Source organism: Eublepharis macularius, chromosome 2 (genome assembly GCF_028583425.1).
Source record: "Eublepharis macularius isolate TG4126 chromosome 2, MPM_Emac_v1.0, whole genome shotgun sequence".
Taxonomy (NCBI): Eukaryota; Metazoa; Chordata; class Lepidosauria; order Squamata; family Eublepharidae; genus Eublepharis; species Eublepharis macularius.
Genome location: NC_072791.1, coordinates 42,095,730 through 42,116,901, shown reverse-complemented (window position 1 = coordinate 42,116,901; position 21,172 = coordinate 42,095,730). Strand labels below are relative to the sequence as shown.

The following is a 21,172-nucleotide window of genomic DNA, read 5'->3' as shown; positions in this document are numbered from 1 at the left end:
TTTAGCCCAGGTAAGCATCTGAACCAGGCCAAAATACTGTGCTAATCCAACTCTGCAAGGAAAGTGAGAAATTGAGAAGAGTATTAGGCATTTAGCTTCCTCTGCCTGTGTTCACTATACTTCTGCTAATGTGGAGGATGAAGGACAGCCAGTGCAGCCAAGAAGAGTTTCCTGTTATGACAGCACTTGCATTCTGTCATTTTTGACCTTTCAGACATGTCTTGTAATCCTAAGTAGCCACTCAGGTTGGAGGGAAGGTGATCTTGGAATGCAGTAACTGCTGGATCAGATTTGTGGGGAGTTTTTCTATTATCTTGGAAGGATTTAGAAGATATCTTACACAAACCCAGAAGCAAGTTTACAAGAATGTTGTGCACTTCTTTGGCCTGGTAGAATGGTGGAATATGTCTTTTCTATTTTCAAAGAACTAGATTTAAGTCATTTAAAATAATATATTCATGCGCTAGAGGTATGAGTTTACCATCTAGTTTAGTGGACCAGGAAGAAGAGATCTTGAAAGAAAACGGGGGAAAGAAATTTATCTTTGTATTGGTAGGAAACATACAAAATACAAGAAAAGGAAACAAAACAGAAACATACACATTACAAAATAAAGAAAATCCGTGTTTAAGGAATGAATGCCTGCATTCGACTGTGCTGAAAGTGTCTATGGCTAAGAAGCATGCCATTCTGAGGAATGGCCACAAGATGGCACACTTGCATTAATAGCTACATTTATTGAAGAAAAAATGTGGGATGGGGGAGAAGGGAAGAAACTTAATCCATAGCCTATTATTCATGAAGATAACTTATGAACCAACATTCTAAATTCTAAGGCACTTTAAATTATTTTTATGCATTATTAGAATATATACCATTTTAATATGGTGATTTCCTAAGTAGTCCTATGTGGCATAGTGTTGCCGTAGTATCGTTTCACCAGATCATGGTCGCCAGTATTAACAAGCATGTGGGCAGATGTGTGTGCATGCACATGCATAATTGGAAGAACTGCATGGCATTTTATAGGTGCATGTGGGAATGTTGTAGAAGTAATTTAATTAAAGCTTTTCTAGTAGCAAATAATTAAAGACCAGCACAGAGCAATCCCATGCCCAAATCGAGAGGTAATTTGCCATTTGAAGTTAATGAGGCTGTTTTATCCACTGCCTTCTCCTGCCATGCCACTGAGCAGAACTGAGCAAGAACCAAAATAATCTCAGACGGGAGGGCAAGGCTACTTTTCGTTGTGTAAAGCAGTAGGGTAATTCTCAAGCCTGTTATAATTTATATATACCCTCCTTTGTTTCTTTTTGCCATCCAACTCATGATCCCCTAGCTTTTTGCAGTTCCACTGACAATTCTCAAACGAAGCAGCAGGGCAATGACTTCTGAATAATTTCCATTTGGTAAGCTAGCTATACTCTTGGCTGTGTTCTATAAGAAACACAGAGATCTGCGGCATTGCTTCCTTCATACCCCACCCTTCTTGCAAGAGCCCAGGGTGGCATACATTGTGGTTGCTCGTCCATTATGCTCACATCAACTTGGTGGGGTATAAGAAGATAAAGATAAATGATTGCCCTGTGATCACTGAGGAATCCGAACCAGGGATGTCCAGGAGAGGGACCACAGCTCAGTGGTCGTGCATCTGCTTTTTGTGAAGATGGTCCCTGGTCCAGTACCTCCAACATCTCCAGATAAAAAGATGAGGTAGTGGTTGATGTGAAAGACCCGGACCTGAGATCCTGGAGAGCTCTTTGCAGTCAGAGTAGACAATACCGTTCTTTATAGACCAATGGTCTGATTCAGAATAAGGCAGCTTCATGAGTTCATATGATCTCCCTAGCCCCAATCCAGTATTAGGAACTACCTTAGACCAGCTCTCATTTATATTTGTTTTTAAGGGAAATGTGTGTAAAGTTCCCTTCCCGCACTGATTTCCCAAAGTCATGTATGATCATGCAGTCCATAACCACCATATCTTTGTGCTTGCACAGTAGACAAATGTTTGCAAGCTGTAGAATATCCTTTATGTTTGGTGTAGTGGTTAAGAGCGACGGGACTCTAATCTGGAGAGCCAGGTGATTCTCCACTCCTCCACTTGAAGCCAGCTGGGTGACTGTGGGTCAGTCACAGCTAGACATGGGCACAAACAGAAAAAAACAACGAATATGCTGTTCATTTTTGTTGCCATCCACAAACAATGAACAACAAACATTAACGGACATGAGCTGTTCATGAACATGTTCATTGTTCGTTGTTTGGGGGGGGGGCAGGAGGCCCTCCTCCAGCCATCAAGATCCCTACCACACCACTCCCAGAAACCCTACCTGAGCAAGCAGCAGGAAATGTACCAATAATAAATAATAGCTTGGCCCCAGAGCCTGGCAGCAGCCCTGGAACCTGAAGGGGTAGATCCCTAATGCACCACTCCCAGAAACATTACCTGAGTAGGCAGCAAGAAAGGTAACAGTAATAAATAATAGCTTGGCCCAGAGCCTGACAGCAGCCCTGGGACTTGAAGAGGTAGATCCCTCTCCTACCACACACAAAGAAAATTCAAGCTCCAATGCACTCTCCCTGTCTCTCTCTCAAAATGCCAACAGCAACTGTCTCTCCCCCACTGTCTGCAAAACCAGAGCTGGGAGCCCCCTCCCCCCTGCTCTTTGCTTCCTTGTAACAAATTTGGAGGCCCACACTTGAAAGGAAGACCTGCATGTCAAGCTAAATTGGGCTTAGATTGGGGTTTCCAGGGCAACAGCAGGAGTTCAGACAGAGTTCAAGCAATCCCTGCCTCTGGTTGCCAAGGGAATTGATTGCAGATGCCAGACTGTCTGGCTTGACGAACAGCAATGAACAGCAACAAACGAGGCTTGCAATGACCACCTGTTTGTTTAGAATGGGGCCTCATGAACAGCTTGTTCGCGAACAGCTGATTGGGCTGTTCGTGGCTTTTTAAAGTTCATATGGCTGTTCATGCCCATCTCTTGTCACAGCTCTCCGGAGCTCTCTCAGCCCCACCTCACAGGGTGATTGTTGTGGGGATAATAATAACATACTTTGCAAACCACTCTGAGTGGGTGTTAACTTGTCCTGAAGGGCAGTATATAAATCAAATGTTATTATTATTATTATTATTATTTTCACATAATAGGGTGCCAACTCTGGGTTGGGAAATTCCTGGAGACTTAGGGGTGGTGGTGTTAGAGCGTGGAGATGGTGGGGTTTGGGGAGGAGAAAAACCTCAGGAGATTATAATGGCACAGAGTCCATCCTCAAAAGCAGCCATTTTCTCCAGGGGAACTGATCTCTGTTACCTGGAAACCTGTTGTAATTCTGGGTCATCTCCAGGCCTCACCTGGAGGTTAGCAACGCTATCTCATAATCAAATAGCCTCCAGCCCCAGTCCCGGGCAGCTCTCCCCCACATAAGAGTCACACAGATCCACCCAGAGCCACAAGCGGAAAACAGATACACTGGTAAGCAAGAGGATTCGTGCAAGGAAGCCAAACCACACGCTACCGCAATAACAAAATGTAGCAAATAAATAAATCTGAGGGCTGTTACCCAGTTTGACCTGGAGACCTTGTTCAGATCTTGAGAAAGAACATAGCCTTTCTACTGAAACTCTGTGTGGTGACATGTAGTCCCCATTTTGCACGAATGTACTTCTTTGGTACTTGTGAATAGCATGCAGATTTGAAAGGGAATGGATTCCCGTGCACCAAACCTGTTTGGACATGGAAAATAGGTTCATCGCTAATCACACAAAATGGCAACCATTCATAACAGGAGCATGCATTCACATTATACACAGCTGGAGCACCAAAGTCTGAAAAGGATGAATGTCTTCCCAAAAGAAATTCTGTTCTAGTACAGTCTTTACCTGTCCAGTACCATGTCCCTAGCTGTGCTTACGCCAGGTGCACTGGGGGGAATGAGAAACATCCTGCTATCGTGGAGAAAAAGCCCATCTGGCATGTTTAGGAGCTCTTGGGAAGTTTATATTTTCAAACATCCTTATAGACCAATCCTATAAGATTTACAACTTCCTAAGTCTTTTGAAGCCAGTTGTTAAAATGAGTTATATCTTACTTGTATGTTAGTGGAAAAAGCATTCTCTTGGCCTGCAACTGTCCATTTAGTTGTAAGGGCAATTTTAAGAAGTCAGTAAGTCCGTCCAAGGTTATGATGAGCAAAATGTCCTTTCCCCAGATTTGATTGATTTATGCCATGGAGAAGTGTATTCTTGCCAAAATATACAGGGCCTTCCGGAGGCCACTGCTGTTTATCTTCCCCTACAGAAATACATTTACATATCACAAGGAACTGGAGGGTGTTGTTACTAACTGTCTGGTAGCATTATACAACATAACCTCGGATAAGGAACATAGCTGCAAAGCCTGCGTTAAGATTTGCTGATGCAAATTTAGGAATTTGATGAAGTTTTGTTAAGAGCATACAATTTAGCACTAGAGAATACCTCAGATGGTGTATTTTAATATACACGCTTGATAGGTGTGTTTACTCAAATGGTGACTCTGGTACTGGTAGATGCAGTGAGTGATGCCAGATGAGACATGGAGTGCTGATCAGAAGGAAACAGCAGTTAAAGTTTCTCCATTCACTCCCCTTTGGTTTACATAACATAGCAGGCCCTGGAGTGGGGGAATTCTCTCTCACCCTGTTTGATCTGTGAGGGATAGGCAACCCATTCTATATTTCCCTGGTGGTCTTTCCTCCATGTTGAAAAAAATAATCCCCGGAGAGTGTAGGAAAAATAAAATTAATTTTGCTGCCATTTGAAAACAAGATACCTTTCCTGGCATACAATACTAAGTTAAACTAAAAGAGACGTATACTTTAACCAACATACAACTTTATGAAAGGTTATGAACATAAAGCAAGTGGATGCATCTGATTATGCAGGGGATGGAAGGTGATTGTCTATCAAGTGACTCTTCTCCTTTACAGACTGATGTTGTGGCACATACGAATGACTACTTTGATAGGAAATGTTATATATTTTGTTTGATATGGTCAGCTTGGGTTTACACGGCTGTTAAAAACATGAATGTTTTTGTGCTGTGCAGACATGACTTTTGAATTAGCTACACACTAGTTCATTTTTGGCATCCATATCTTTTCTAACAAAAAGAAATCAAGAGTGTAGAGGAAAATGTTCAGTGGTTGCACTTGCATGTACACGTCTTTGTTCCGTTATTCTTCCACGCTGGCACCAGAATATTGCTAACATACTGCAGTGGTTTGCCTCTTGCATTGTATAGAGCAGGACATGTACAGCTTTGTGTGTATATACACAGAAACACAATGTTTAGTGCTTTTAATGTCTGTGATAAACAATTCACCAGAAGCTCCAAGCTACAAGAATATAAACCAAAAGACACTGAAGGTAGATCTTATTACCAATCCCATTGCTTTTTCAGCTTTACTTTGTCCTGATTCGCAGGTACAATGGTTGGTGACCATACCCGCTTGGAGTTCCACAACATTGAGACTGGGATAATGACAGAGAAGCGTTACATCTCGGTCATTCCATCCAGCTTCATTGGTCACCTCCAGAGCCTCATGTTCAATGGCCTTCTCTACATTGACCTGTGCAAGAATGGTGACATTGACTACTGTGAACTGAAAGCCCGCTTTGGGCTTCGTAATATCATTGCTGATCCTGTTACCTTTAAGACCAAGAGCAGCTATTTGAGTTTAGCAACTTTGCAAGCCTACACCTCCATGCACCTGTTTTTCCAGTTCAAGACGACCTCTGCAGATGGCTTCATCCTTTTCAACAGTGGGGATGGAAATGATTTCATTGCAGTTGAATTGGTCAAAGGGTAAGTGATACCAGGTTTTCTTCTGGGAGCTACCTGGAAAAGTGACATCTTGATGAGGTTCTGGGAGCTGATTTATTTATGAAGTCAAGTGAATTTTAATTTTTCTTTTCATCTTACCAACCAATACGGAAAAGTAATTGGGTCAATAACAAAGAGACATAATTTTGTTGGCCTATCATTGATCAAGCCACTTACTTTATTTGCAGGTGCGTTGCTGTGTTGGTCTACAATGGAAGGGCCAAGTTCAAGTCCACTAACACCTTTAAAGACCAACAAGATTTTTAAGGGTATAAGCTTTTGAGAGTCAAAGTTCCCTTCATCAGGTATATGACAAAGGAAGCTTTGGTTCTTGAAAACATGTACTCTGAAATTCTTGGTGCTACTGGACTCAAATCAAATAACTCATTAGGATAACTTGAAATTTTCGTAGTTAAAATTTGAATAGCATATTGGTCACAATTGGTAACTTCTGTGTCTTATTCATTTTTATGCATTTATTCTGAGCAGTTACTTGTGTTGTTTCAGGTACATACATTATGTGTTTGACCTTGGGAATGGACCTAATGTCATTAAGGGTAATAGTGATCGGTCTTTGAATGACAACCAGTGGCATAACGTAGTCATCACCCGAGACAACAGCAATACCCACAGCTTAAAAGTGGACACCAGGGTTGTGACTCAGGTTATCAATGGTGCCAAAAATCTTGATCTTAAGGGTAAGTAACTGGATGCCCAGTGCTCCATCGAGAGCTTTTTCACACATGCTTATTCATTCACTTGACATGCGTTTTCATATCTCCACTTAATTTCACGTAAATGAATTGACCTGAAGTCTCTTAGCTAATAGGCAAAGGGAAGGGGCATAACTTAGTGACAGAGCACTTGGTTTCCATGAGAAAGTCCCAGTTACAATCCTCTTCAAATTGATGCAAAAAGATACTATAAAGCAAGTCCATGTGAAATCTGGGAGATTCACTGCCAATTGGACTAGATTGTACTGTAGTAAATAGACTAATGGGCTCGGATAGTGCAAAGAAACTCTATATTTGTCCAGTGAGCAATATTTTACTTGGGTTGGCAGTGGGTGTTTTTAAAGTTCTGTTTGTGCAGATCAGACTATGAAGGCAGATTTGCCCATACAAGTTATCATTTCCTACTGAAGTTGCTGACTGATGAATATGCACCCGGGAACCAAGTTAGGCCTGGTCTACACTATCAACTCCTTTTATGGTAAAACTTGTTCTGGGGATTGTACCAATACAAAGTAGGGATGGATTTTATGACAAAATGCTCACCTACAGGATGAAAAACCTAAACATAGAACACCAACATATCAAGAGGAAGGCTAAGCAAGAAATCTTCTGTCCCTGTCATGCAGTTTTCAGGGGATTTTGATTTTTAAGTATAGAGCGTATTCACTCATGTCTGAAATTGTACATCCAGCAACAGTGTTAACACATGATAAGTTGTTTGTGCAATCTGGGCATTAGGGGCCAAATGGCTCATTACACTGGAAATCTACCAAAGTGTGTTTTGATTCTAAAATGCTCATGGTTTGGATTGGGTTTGTAGCACTGTTTAAGGGAGAACGTTAACTCTTTAGCTCCATATTTTTCTCTTAATCAAAATTATTCCTCCCATGTCACAGTTAGGTCCATGAGGGTGGGAGGGGGGGCGTCCTGTCTTTACCTGCCTTTTTTTCCTGTATCAGGAGGCGCTGCAGGCTCCAGGAGCTGGTTTTAATCTTTTCAGGGTCAAAAAACCCCATGCACAAATGAGAAGATGCAGTCATGGATCTCTGGCATAATTGTTGGGATCTTACAGTGCAATCCTAATCAGAGTTACACCCTCCTAAACCCTTTGTCTTCAGTGGATTAAGCACAGAGTAATTCTGTCTATGATGGTACTGCTAGTCTTTTAAAGTGAGTGACTATAAGAATATTAGAACTTACAGGTGATGAGATCCATGGATACCACTCTGAGATCCTTGCGGAATTGGTAAGGCAGTGACAGATGAATGGATATATAGAGCTCTCTCATTGGCTCAGACTCTTTTAGGTCATGTTCAGTAACCTGCATCAATTATTATGGTCATCCAGTTGCAACTTCATGACACAGGTCCAGCAAAAGGAAAGGAAAGGAAAAGAAAGGAAAGGAAAGGAAAAGAAAGGAAAGGAAAGGAAAAGTTGTAACCAGTATACATAAAAGTGTATGATTTTTATCTGGAGTGTTGCCAGCTTGGATTTTCATTTTATATTTTCTTTGCTTGAACATTGAGCAACAGAAGTCTTTTATTCAATTTCTACAGCCACCTGCTGTTTATATCACTGAATACTGGGGTAATCTGTCTTCTTGTTAAAGAGAAGGATCTTACAGAGTATTAGACCCAATGCACTGCTAAAAATCACCGCTGTTTGACTTCCTTTGCTTTCCCTTTTGTATTTTGTGTGTTTTCTGCCAGGTGATCTTTACATTGCTGGCCTCTCTCAAGGAATGTACAGCAACCTTCCAAAGTTGGTGGCCTCCCGCGATGGCTTTCAGGGCTGCCTTGCGTCAGTAGACTTGAATGGCCGTCTGCCAGATTTAATTAATGATGCTCTACACCGCAGTGGGCAGATCGAGCGTGGATGTGAAGGTACAGCCTACCTAACATGCGATTCCCACTCACACCACCCTCCCTGCCTCCTCACTGTTCATTGCATCACCACACATATCCTCCATCGATTCTCCTTTTGGTTTCTTCTCCTTCTGACAATCTTTATGGCCACCCACATGCCATATTCATGATTTTAATCACTGGAACTTGCGAAAGGAATGAAAGGTGAATGTCAAAGTTGTCAAATTGTTCTTGTTTGGTACATTGTCTCTCCACCCATCCTTCATCCATGAAGGATGTTGGATTTAGCAACAGCATACACTAATGTTGGTTTTTCATCACTTTTATTTTACTTACGCAATTGCTTGCGATTCTGCTTACCTTTTTATGTGTTTAATTTTACATTTGAGTTTGAGCAGAGGTAGCAAGCTTTGGTCTGATAGAAGTTGGGCCATGGCTCAGGGGCAGAGCATCTACTTGGCATGAAGAAGGTCCCAGGTTCAGTTCCCGAAACCTCCAATGAAAAGGATCAGAGAATATGTGATGAGAAATTCCTGTAACTGAGATGCTGAAAAACTACTGCAAGTCAGAGTAGATAATGCCCTGACCTTGATAAGTGATGGTCCGACTCATTATAAGGCAGCTTTATGTGATTATATAGTTTGTAGTTCACTCTTCCCCCCTCCACTCACACACATGAATTGGAGGTCTGAATGAACAACTGCTGATGGAAGTATGCTAAGGATCAGGGCACATGTGGACAAAATGACAATTATTATTTTGCACCGAAAATAATCAGTTGTCCTGGTCATTTGGACAACCTGAAGCTCAGGAATTTCCATAACCAAAGTTTTCATCACTTTCAGTTAAATGCAAATTTCCATTTGCACTTCAGTATCCTTGGGAGTTTGGGGAGAGGCTGCAAAATCTCTGTTCTCGATAGAAGATGGATAATGATTTAGGCAATACTCAAGTGATCTAAATTCTTTATCACCACACTGAATTGGAGATCCTCAAACAGGCATATGTATCAGCCAGTGCATTTGAGTTTCCATCATGCCAGCTCCTATTAAATGTCTGCTAGGATTCAGTCATCCTTTATGGCTCAGCTCTGCTCCAGCTTTTGGGAAACTCTTAATACGTCACCCTTCTCCAAGACAAGTTTCTACCTTAAGTTACGTTTTTGGAACCATTTCAAATGTTGTGGCCATTGGAAATCCTTCTGCATTCTGAATTACACCAAGAGGGGATGCCAGGAAGGAAGGCAGAACACAAAGTAAAACTAGGACAGTACTTCTCTTTTTTCCCATATTGTGCCTTTTTCTCTACTATTAAAACAAACAAAAAAACCCATCCAAGCCAAATTTGCCTATAAATACTGTTTCTTTTGCTTTTTTATGTACCAAATAGCCATCAGTGGCATGAAATTATCCACAGGTATCATTCAGGAGGGTAACTGTAGCCAATAACCATGTGAAAATATCCACAGTGTTCTCCACAAGTTGATATACATCTCCCAGTTGCCCTTCATACGGGATGCAGTGCCAAATTCTAAGTTGTCTATACCTGGCCATTATTTCATTGTTGCCGTACATTCAGAGTAACCTCATACTGACGTTCCTGGGGGTCTGTGAGCCTCTCTTGATTTCTGGCCTGTACTCCCCATCAGCCTCTCACATTTATGACTCTGGAATAAACAGCAGATAATCTCTTCTTGTGCTGTGTTTTGATTTGGGGTGGAGAAATAATACAGAAAGGAAGGTCTGGTTGATGAGTTTCTTGCAAAAGATCTTGACCCTTGAAGCAAGTAAGAAGATAGGTAGGACATCACTAAGTAACAAGCAAGATCAGTAGGATGCTGCTAAGTACCCCGTGCTGCTATGAAGCATACTGGGTGACCAGTCACACCATCTCAGCCTAACCTACCTCACAGGATTTTTGTGAGGGTAAAAGGAGGAAGGGGGAAAGCTCTTTAAAGGAAAGGTAGGGAAAATATGTTCTAGAGAGAGAGATTAAAGCAATCTCCCTCCTTGTATTTAGAAACTTGTTTTTAGAGACAGGAGCAAAAAGAATTTTTTGCACTTGGGGAATATTTTCCGTATCATTTAAATGGAACACAAGGGCTTGGGTCCAGCAGAGTGCAGGCAGAAAGATAAACATAAACAGGTTCAGCACAGTTCTGCTAGTGCAAGATCTTGGGCAACCCCTAGTGCTTTCTTTTCCATATATTATAGTGCCCAGAAATCGGTGGCACAGACCTTGTGCAAGTGGAAATGCAAACAGGGATACGATAAATTTGACTTACCACAAGTGGCACAAGACTACATTCTTTTTCTCGTGTTTCCACTTGTGCAAGAACTCTAGTGGAAGCAGAAATTTTAAGTTGGATCCAATTCAGTATCTCCTTTCTAGAAACGATGCCTACCTATCATTGGAACCAGGCAGGTTTGCCAATTTCCAAGTGGGGCCTTCCAAAATTACAATTGGTCTCCAGACTGCAGAAATCAGTTCCCTTGGAGAAAATGGCTGCTTTGGACGGTAGACTCTATGGCATTATTAGGTTCCACACACACACACACACACACCCCGGCTAAGTAAGCAGGGTTGGGGGGTTGGATGGTGGAAGCGGGATCCCCCCTGGGGGTGGGGGACTGGCAACCATAGGAATTATACTCCGCTGAGATCCCTCCCATCCCCCAAACACTACCCTTTCCAGGCCCCACCCCTCAAATACCTACAGATAGTACCTACAACTTCAGAAGGATAACCTGCATTTTATCAGGTCTGATTTCATATACACACCCTTCCCCTATTGGAACAGAACTTCGTAATTGGATCAGTGAAGGAAGGCCCTGTTAAGGAAAAAACAACAACTATTCCCTCCTTTTAAAATTTGAATGATACATTGAGGGGTTTTTTTGGTGTACAGTTCTTTTTATGTGCTATTGCTCTGCAATGTTATGTAACCCAGTAGCAGCTGTGTTTGAGTAGCGGATGCCTTATGTGGGCACTTACATGACTGTTCAGAATGAGCTTTTAATATTCCAAAATAAATGTAATTTTATGGAAGAATGATTATTTAGCACTCCAGCACCAGGAGGATTTCAGGGCATGGTATTGATTGCAGAATTGCCTTCTTAATTAACACGAACCATATTTTAAAAGGCAAACTGAGCTCAAAGCACCCAGGTCCATACTGAGAGGTGGAACATCTGTTTTGCGTGTATAAGGCCCTAGAATAAATCTGCGGTGCTTCTGAATAAAGGCTCTCAGGCAGCAAGCCTTGGGAAATACCTTTGCCTACATCCTGGGGAGACCTAGCCAGTTAGTGAGGACAGCTGATATCAGGCTGGAGCAGCAAGTGAGAGTGGCAGCAGCAGGAAGAATGAAGCAATGATGGAAACTGGTCCATCATTCACAATGATCGTAAGAAGGGGGAAACATCCTCAAGGAAACTTTGCAGGCAGCCAAATCTGGATATGAAGCTCCAGAGGAAAGTCTGCAGATTGGCTCCTATAAACCATGAACACAAGGAGTTCATGGAGTCAATTTTTCCCCACCTTCTCCTAGCAGCTCTCTGTGACCCTTGAAAAGTTGATGCCAGCGGCTGGGACCCTCGCTGACAAAAAGTCATGTGGCACAGAGAACCACAGTGGGGTGGAGAGGTTGAGTAAATCACCACCTTCCTCTTCCACCAGTAGAGAAAGTTGACAAAGAAAACTCTCACTTTGTGAGACAGAAGAGAATCTTTCCTGATTCCTCCACCTCGCTTGCTTTCTCTTCCTACCCCAGCACAGCCCACCCATGACACATAGCATTTTGTACAGGAAGATCTCTTGAAGGTCTCTTGCACTCATGGTTCACATGATATCCAGCTCTGTTAATCCAGGTATAAGTATTATGGACGGTTCTCTGGATTTGACATCATCATTTTCTATGCTCCTTTGCAATGGTTGACACAGGCAACATTGGCAGCTTCTTTCTTATCCAGTGAAAGGTTTAATCAGAGCTTTTGCAGGCAGCTCATATATTCCTGCAAAGGTATTTTAGCAAAAGCCAAGAGCTTTGTTGCATCCAGCTGTGAGGAATCCAGGCCTTAGCTGGTGGTTATCACACAACCCTCAGGTATTCAGCTAGAGGATGACATAATCATCTTGAGTGGCATTTATGGCAGAAAGGGCTGTATCAAATCATATGTTCTAGGCATTAGTTATATAAACCTGAGAACTTTCAACTGCAGAAGAAACAACACAGAAAATACAGTGTTGGTTGGAACAGCTATAGCAAAGGAGGCTGCCTGACTTCAGAGCCAGAAGGCTATCATTTTGGGCCATTGGAAACATTAAACTTATTCGAAAACAAGGGGAGGAAGGTGAATCAACTGAGCTAGTTAAGATCAATAATCTAAAAGCTGAGACTCCTGTTTCGTGCTCTGTAACTATGCTAAGAATTCACAATGGGCAACTCTTATGTCCTGCCTTAACCTCTCTATTTCCATTTTGCCTCTTGGTAAAGAAATGAAAAAAACAAATTCTACAAATAACCACTTTGGCAATAGTATGAGAACAGGAAAAAAGGATCAAAGTGTGCTTGGAAATGGGCTCCTGGCTTCCATCAGGACATCTTATGTTTAATTTTCTATGACCTTTGGTTGCACTTTTGTGATAAATCAGTATCCTGTATTGATCATGCACAGTTTCTTGGAATTGCTCCTATCATTGGCAGAAAAAAGAACCTTGAAGGGTGAGGAAATCATGAAAAATTCTAGAAGCCTTCTATTCAAAATTAAAAACAAAAGACCAGCACAACCTTTCTCCGTTGAACTAGGAAGAATATTTCTTGGGAAGAAATCAACATCCTGTAATGATTATCCACAATCAATCCTTTCACTGGCATGAGAGAGAGGAATCCAGAAGGAGTGTGGAAGATGGCAGCGTTCTTTCCAGAATAAGCCATCAACCTTTGGCACAATCTTTCTCTGTTGGATTGGCAGACCAATTTTGCTCATGATAACTGTTTTTTAACCTATAGTACTCTTTGGGGAATATAAATCTATAGCTAAACTTTACTTACCCTGTTAAGGGGTTTACTGGAAATTGCATGGGAAACAGCATTACATTCTGTATGGAAAACAGTATTAAACTAAGATATCTGCTCAATGAGTGTGTGTGCATGCATGTATGTGTGTGTGTGCATGTGTGCATTTGTTTGTGACATTCTTATTTCATCAATCACATGTTAGCTATTTCCTGGCACCCCCATTATGATCATTCTCCATTATTTAACACTGTACTCCAACAATTTTCAGGTAGGTAGCCATGTTGGTCTGTGGTTGAACAGCAGAATTTGAGTCTAGTAGCCTGTATCTGAAGAAGGGAGCTTTGACTCCCAAAAGCTTATACTCTTGTTAGTCTTTAAGGTGCTACCAGACTGTACTCCAGCTCAAGAGTTTACTAGGCACCAGATGCAAATCCAGTTTTCCTTTCAATCTTCAGAGCATTGCCTTCTTTTCCCCAAACATCGCAATATAGTAATTACTGCAGTATGGGTTCCAACATTAATTTCAGTTCATTAAGATGTAAAATTATATGGTTCAGAAAAGTGTTGCAAAGTTTCTCCCCTGGTCTGAAGCATTTAATGGGATGTGCTGGTCTTTATTATTGTTTAATTTAATTGTATTTGTACCACACTTATCAGCTAAATTGGCATCCAGATTGATTTACAGTTGATCCACTCTAAATGTAAAATACAGGTAAGCTTTCTGAGAATGCAGACGTTAACAGAACCATCTGAAACACAGTTATACCCTTTTACGTTCATTGGAGTCAATAGATTTAGAATGGTCTAAGTCTGTTTAGGATTGCAGTGACTGTCACCATTCTAGAACAGGTCTAATGGCTTGGCCCGGAGAGAAGGCTTTCCCATCTGCACTAATGATATGATCTTCAAGATCAAGCAGACTTACAAAAGAGAGAAAAGTTAAGCTGTTCCTCATTTTCAAGCAGCCTTTGAAAATGTTATTGCTACGTTTAATAGGGTTGCTAAAGTGATAGAGGTGAGGACACAGAAATGTAAGGATGGAAGATCCCTTCTGGATCAGACCAGTGGTCTATCCAGTCCAGTATCCTGCCCCACATAGAGGAGGGCCAACAAACAGAGCGTAGAAGTCTTCCCTTGGTCCTGACTCCTAGCATTGGTACACAGAGGTCTGCTCCCTTTGAATATGGAGGAATAACAGAGGATTATCATTGCCTGAAAAGACAATGTTCTCCATAGTTTTTCAGATGATGGCTTGTAAAGCCAAATCAAAACAAATGTTCAAGATTTAAAACTTTAGTATAGTAAACCACACTACACATTTATCTGTTACCAGTTCTCATCTGGGGAGTAATAAAAATTACAGGTGGTAGGAGGTGCAGCAGAAATCAACTTTTGCAGTTACACCATTAACCACTGAAACGGGTGTTCTCTAAAAACTGTGAGCTGCAAAAGTGAGTGGATTTCTTACCCATGATGATCAATCAGAGTAGACAGATGAGAGTTTATCAGATTTCTTGCCCTGATGAGGGTTATGAAAGCATTTCATTGCTATTCTAAAGAAAGATCATAGGCTATTTTCTTCTTCCCTCCTACCCTTCCCCCCCCCCATGCTGCAGAACTAAATGTGATGCTAACACCAAAGACTGATTCATTAAAAAAATATCTCCACAAAAATAGTAGAGATTTTGTCTCAGTGCTGGATATTGGAGAGGTTTTTTTCCCTATGCTCCTTCTCCTAGCAAAGCACTAGCCTAAGTATTTCGGTCTTGGTAACAATTGGCCTAATCCACACTTACCCGGCACAGCACTAAGCAGGCGGAGTGAGAGCATCTTTCTGGCATGTTTTATGATGTCATCGCGCCACGAAAGCGGCATCATGGTGCGATGACGTCATAAATCGCGCCAGAAAGACGCTCTCACTCCGCCTGCTTAGCACTGTGCTGGGTAAGTGTGGATTTGGCCAATATTACCCCTTCTGGTGCATTGCAATAAAAGTTTAGTTACATCATCATTTTACAGGGAGATCTCACCACAAGGTAAGAAAGACCATGTGCTGAAATGGAGAGGAGAACTGTGTAATTTCTTCCCTTAACAATTTGGTAAATAACTACACAAAAACGACAGAGATTTCTTAACCTTATAGCAAAAATGTTAACATAAATTTGACCTAAGATTTTGATGTGGCCAGGAGATAGTGAGAGCTCAGTGACTTGGATCCAATAGAGTATTTCGGTGAGCAGGGTGGGAAGGATTGCTCTCTATAGAGTATTTCTCACCGTCTCCCTCTCACTGAAGCCCAGAACGTACCATGAAATACTTCTGCCCACAAGAAGCAGTATAGAGGGTTTTTTTGGACCGCAGTAGGGTAGGGGTGAGAAAGTTAAGCCCCTTCCAACCCCTTCATTGGATCCAAGCCATTAACAAGTTGCTTTGATTGCATTGCTTCCAGATGTGTGAATATCTTATTCTTCTGATTATTCATAATTCAAGTAACCTTTGAACATTTGAGAGCTAGTTTGGTGTAGCAGTTAAGAGCAGCAGGACTTTAATCTGGAGAACTGGGTTTGATTCCCCACTCCTTTGCTTGAAGCCAGCTGGGTGACCTTGGGTCAGTCACAGCTCTCTGGAGCTCTCTCAGCCCCACCCTTCTCACTGGGTGTTTGTTGTGGGGATAATAACATACTTTGTAAACTGCTCTGAGTGGGCATTAAGTTGTCCTGAAGGGCAGTATATAAATCAAATGTTGTTGTTGTTATTATCAACTCATAGATCTATGTGAGACTAGAGATGCTGGAACACTTGCAAGTTCAACTCACTCCCCATTGCCCACTGGTTACCAAGAAACCACTTAATCAACAGGTTCTTCAGGTGTTTACAACCTGTTCATGTCTATTCACAGGAAAATGCTACTTGCAGCCAACAGAAGCTGACTCTCAGCTGCTGGGTAGGGCTGGAGTGGGCTTTAATCTTCTGGGGAAATTTTGCTCTGTACCCAGAAATGTTTTCAAGGGGGAGGAAACAGGAGCCAACTCTCAGCTGATCAGCTAGAAGTCAGGTTCTTCTGATCTCTCATCCTGCAAAATTTGCTGCCTTCCAGACTCAACTAGACGCAACAAATTTAGGGAGGTTGATCAAAAGCCCAGCTGGTATCTCTTCCCCTCACCCCAAGCTGTCAGTTTGGGCTGTAGAGAAAAGGATAGAAAGAAGTTCTTATACAATGCAGAAATTAAAAGCATTACATCTATCCCCACCCAGCTTGGAAGACAGAGATTAAAGTAATTGCTTCTGTCCATGCTAGGGCTGCCAACCTCCAGGTGAGGCCTGGAAATCTCCCAGAATTAAAACTGATCTCTAGACAATGGAGATCCTTTCCCTCAGAGGGTGGACTTCATGGCATTATAACCTGGCGAACCTCACCTCACAGGCTCCACCCCCAAATCTTAGGGCATTTTCCAACCCAGAGCTGGCAACCCTAGTCCCTGCGCAGCTTGAATGAGAAGGAAGAGCTCCCTTTTGCGACCTCATGTAGCTATTTTGCTGAGGGGTGAGGTGGATAATACTCCAACTCCCAGCTGATTCCCTCATCAGCTGTGAGCCAGCTTCTCATCAACAGGCAGCTGCAAACTTTTTGGGCAGCTCTTCGAGTTGCTTGATGCAATCTGAAGATATCCCGAATCAGCTCATAGTCTCATTGTCAGTGTCGAACAAGGTTCAGAGAAATGTGCAGCATCCCTGTGTAGGACCCACAGAGCTCAAAGTTCTCACTGTGGTAAAGATCCATGCAGCCCACTCTGAACATTATTTAAACATTTCAAAACCTCCAAGCATTCTTGATAGTGAAAAGCATGCGATGTGGGTATCCCATTGTCTGTGGCCACTAAAACACATGAAATAAGATGGGGCACCATTACATTTGGAGTTAGAAGCAGAGATTCTTATCCAGAACCTGATGGGCCATGTGAGCAGAAGGCTGTCTTCTGCCATCGCTGATCTTTTTATCATATATCTAACACTGGAGAAAACACCTGAAATTTCCATAGGATTGTCTGTCACAATATCCACTACAGTTTTTAAAAGTCTTGAGGGGATGTGCTCTGAGGAAAAAGTCTAACTGTATGTTCATCTTTGTGCCTTCTATGTAGTCCCCCATTGGGACTGCACAGGCCAAACATGTCCCTGCACAGAAGGCACTTGATGAACAACAGTTACAGGTAAGTGCAACCCTGTTTCTCTATCCTGGATCTGTGTATGGCAAAGGAAATGGAGATGTCTCCAAATATTTTTAAAAGTGGTCATACACATTTCTTTTTAATTGAGTTTAGACATTCTCAGGGTATAGGAAAGCATCTCAGTGGGGAGATAAAAACCATGGTTTGCAATGTCACTTACAAAAATTGGTGAATCATGCGCCGCCAGTGTTTTGTCTGTGCACATGTGTGTCTACCTGTCTCTTCCCTACCCAATAGTCTGTGCTATGTTGTCTAGTGTACTGATTTTATGTTGTTCATGTTGTAATGGACAGAGGCCATGATGGCTGTCAGTTTCCTGTTTTGTCTACTGTGTCTCTGGTGGTGTCACCCTTCCCACATCTATTATGCGTGCAGATGGGCACTGTTGGTTATACTTGTCACTTTTTGTTTGTTTGTTTTTAGTGATGGTACCCTGGTTTTATCTGCCATTTTACTAACCTCTGGTTTATTGTTTCGCTTTTTCCGTTCTTTTGCTAACAAAGTTGAGTTGACCAAAGCTGACCTGCAAGGTAGAGAAGGTTTTTGTTTCCCTTGCCAGTTTGGACTGAAAGATGCCTTTTAATGTAACCATTGGTGCATTTTTAATTTTTTTTATTTTTGGATGCAGTCACATCTCTAAGCCAAATGGGAACCTTTTATAACCTGCTTAGTTGGAGAGTGGAGGGGGGGGGTGAGGAGTTTGGGGAGGAAAAAAATGCATGTCTGGTTTGGATCATTTGAGAGGTTTGACTGTATACCATCCTGAGATTATCCATAACTGCACAGCTTGATTTCCTGAAAAGGGGGTGTTAACATGAAAAAGTGGCACTGAATATCTGATTTGCTAAAATACAGGTAGACCTCAGGCCTGGAGGAGGCTTAAATATTTACAATCTGGTCCACTGGAGGCTTACTTATAAGCCCCATACCTCCCAGCGATGATAGGAAATAGAAAGGTTATTTCAAAGCTTTTGCAGATTTTGGAAAAAATGAACAGAGAAGAAAGAAAATAGATGCACCATATTTGGGAAGGACTTCTGAACATCATATTTTTTAAAATAAATTTATTGCACAGAAAGTAATTTACATTTTCTCTTTTTCATCTTCATCATTTTTTTCCTGGATTTGTTTTTACACGATAACCTTGGAAGTGTAAAGTTGTTCTATTGTTGGGAAGTAATGAAACTTTTTTTCTTTCTGTGCTTTTTGATACAGTAGATGTAACAACCATTGACACTGTTAAAAGTTTGTGTCTAGCTCTGTAAAGTGGAATCTAGGGCTGCCACATCGTGTCATTGATGCTTGCTGGATAAGGAGGGCCAGTCATTGACAGTAAAAGTTGCAGAACAGGTTTAGACAAGAAGGGGGTGCTAGACAGGATAGATTCTATTAACAGAAATCAGAGGAAAGGGAGAATAAGTGAGGTATGTGAGGTCAAAGGTTGCTGCTTCAAAAATGAGAGTACGCACATACACTCTGCAGCAGAAGTTGAATGGATTTCAGAAAATCTAAGAATGGGAAACATAAGGAAAGAGGAGCTTCTCAGACTCACCCAAGGTTATAGTTAAGGCTCTTATTTGTCATATAGTGCTTCATACATTGTAAAGTTGTTAAGTGGAATTCTTTAATTCCTGTTTGCCAAATTTCTCCCTGAAATCTAGCAATCCATTTCTATTTCTCTTTTTTAGAAATTTGAGTTAGTTTTTAATCAGTCCCTCTTTCAGAAAGTGGAAAATTTGATTTAGATCTCTAAGAAGTAATGTATGCATTTATTTATTTATATGTTACAAGCAGAGTTGAAAAAATGATAACAAAGTGCCCCATTAAAGAAAATTAAACATAAGCCAGGATTTGTCTGAATATCCTTGCTGCATCAAACTGCTTCTTACTCTTTGTATCATATTATTAGAGTGGCACAACAACAGGCAGAAATCCACAGGTGAGGAAATCTACGCTATCACATGGTTAAAAAAACCTCAAAGATAAATTAACGAGAAATCAAAGAGAATTCCTCTTTTGAAAGAGGAAAAGAGAATAAGAGGAATAGCTATATCTAAAAAGGACATTTTCGGAAAAAGAAATTCCACCCCCATCCCTCAACAACCCTAATACATTGCATATTTACTCTACTGAATGTTTTTGTGGATTGGAAAAGGCAATGCATTTTCAGTAATTCTGGCATATGTGAAGATCCCAAATTTGTGCGGCAAAAACATCACAGAGACTTAGGGCGAAGCTACAAGTGACGAATGACACTTGAACGGCAAGTGTATTTCTCCCTGTTCACTTGCACTCCACTCAATCTACTTGCTGTTCAAGTGTCATTTGTCACTTGTAGCTTGGCCCTTAGTTTGAGCATAATGCAAAGCCTTGGTTTATTTTAACTAGGATTAAGTTGTGAAATCCAGAGTTGGTTCAACAGACTTGGTTTGCATTGGCAACTGTGAGGGGAACTCACCAGTGTCCCAGTCTAGGGAGACTTTGATACTGGATTCACCACCCCATTGACCAAGGCAGAAATATTGGCCAAATAAAGACGCACAGCACATATCTCTGACCATGCATGCCACACAGGGGATGCCCACTATCTTATATATCCTCTTACAAACAAGTCATGAGATAAGTTAAATAGAATATCAAATTACTTTTCCAACAATGCAAAAACATCGATTCAGAAAACTTTTAGTAGATTGACAGGTGGTATAGTCTGGCAAGTGTTATACTTGACACCCAGTGGCATCTCTTGTTATCTGTTTGCATGCCAAGAGGGGTACATTCATGAGACGGTGCAAGGAGTACTGGGGAACAAAAACACAACATTTAGATGCTCTTGAGGCCATCTCCTGGTGTAAATTATGGTGCTCTGCAACATCGTCATCTCCCAGTATCTGCAGCTAAAACTACTAATTCTGCAAGGCCGTTACATGTAGATGAAAAGAAGAACAAAGGAGGGAGGCAGACAAGAGTTATCCAGCATGCCTTTCAATAGAACCAAAGGAAAATTAAACTTACAATAGCAGACTAGCTATAAGGCGAAAAGAAAATTGTCCCTAACACAAACACTGGATTAATCAGTTTGATTCTTTTTAGATCCCCATTGGGGAGCACTGAGGGGGCATATATCAAAAAAATAAATAAGAGAGTCTAGCTTTAGAACAAGATTATTACTGGGCTGGGCAACACAGGTAGACGTGGTCCATCAAGTACTTCAGGCTCCAGCCATTTCAGATTACTTCAAACCCCTGGTTTGAAATACCCAGAGTAACTAACCATAATTGCCCCCCAGTTGAAATGAAAGGCAGACACATGTTGGCACAGCGTGGTTTGAACTGTAGCTGAGCTATAAATAAGGCTTCCACACACTTGTAGCAAAAGTGTATGTTCAGTTTATTTTACAGTGACTTAATTTACAAGACTTTGTTCTCAGTGTCAAAGTGCTCCGCCATGCACTT

The 21,172-nt window shown here is 41.5% G+C and overlaps 1 protein-coding gene across 4 annotated transcripts in view; it reads left to right on the top strand.

Annotated features, from left to right (window-relative positions):
* The window catches only part of NRXN3 (neurexin 3), a 1,560,869-nt gene that overhangs the window by 650,530 nt on the left and 889,167 nt on the right, over positions 1 to 21,172 (top strand). For all 4 annotated transcript variants that reach the window (XM_054971960.1, XM_054971959.1, XM_054971961.1 and 1 more), the window contains 3 exons: positions 5,474 to 5,855; positions 6,381 to 6,571; positions 8,317 to 8,490. In XM_054971960.1, coding sequence (XP_054827935.1) covers positions 5,474 to 5,855; positions 6,381 to 6,571; positions 8,317 to 8,490 — 747 coding nt within the window. The remainder of the gene's footprint in view (positions 1 to 5,473; positions 5,856 to 6,380; positions 6,572 to 8,316; positions 8,491 to 21,172) is intronic.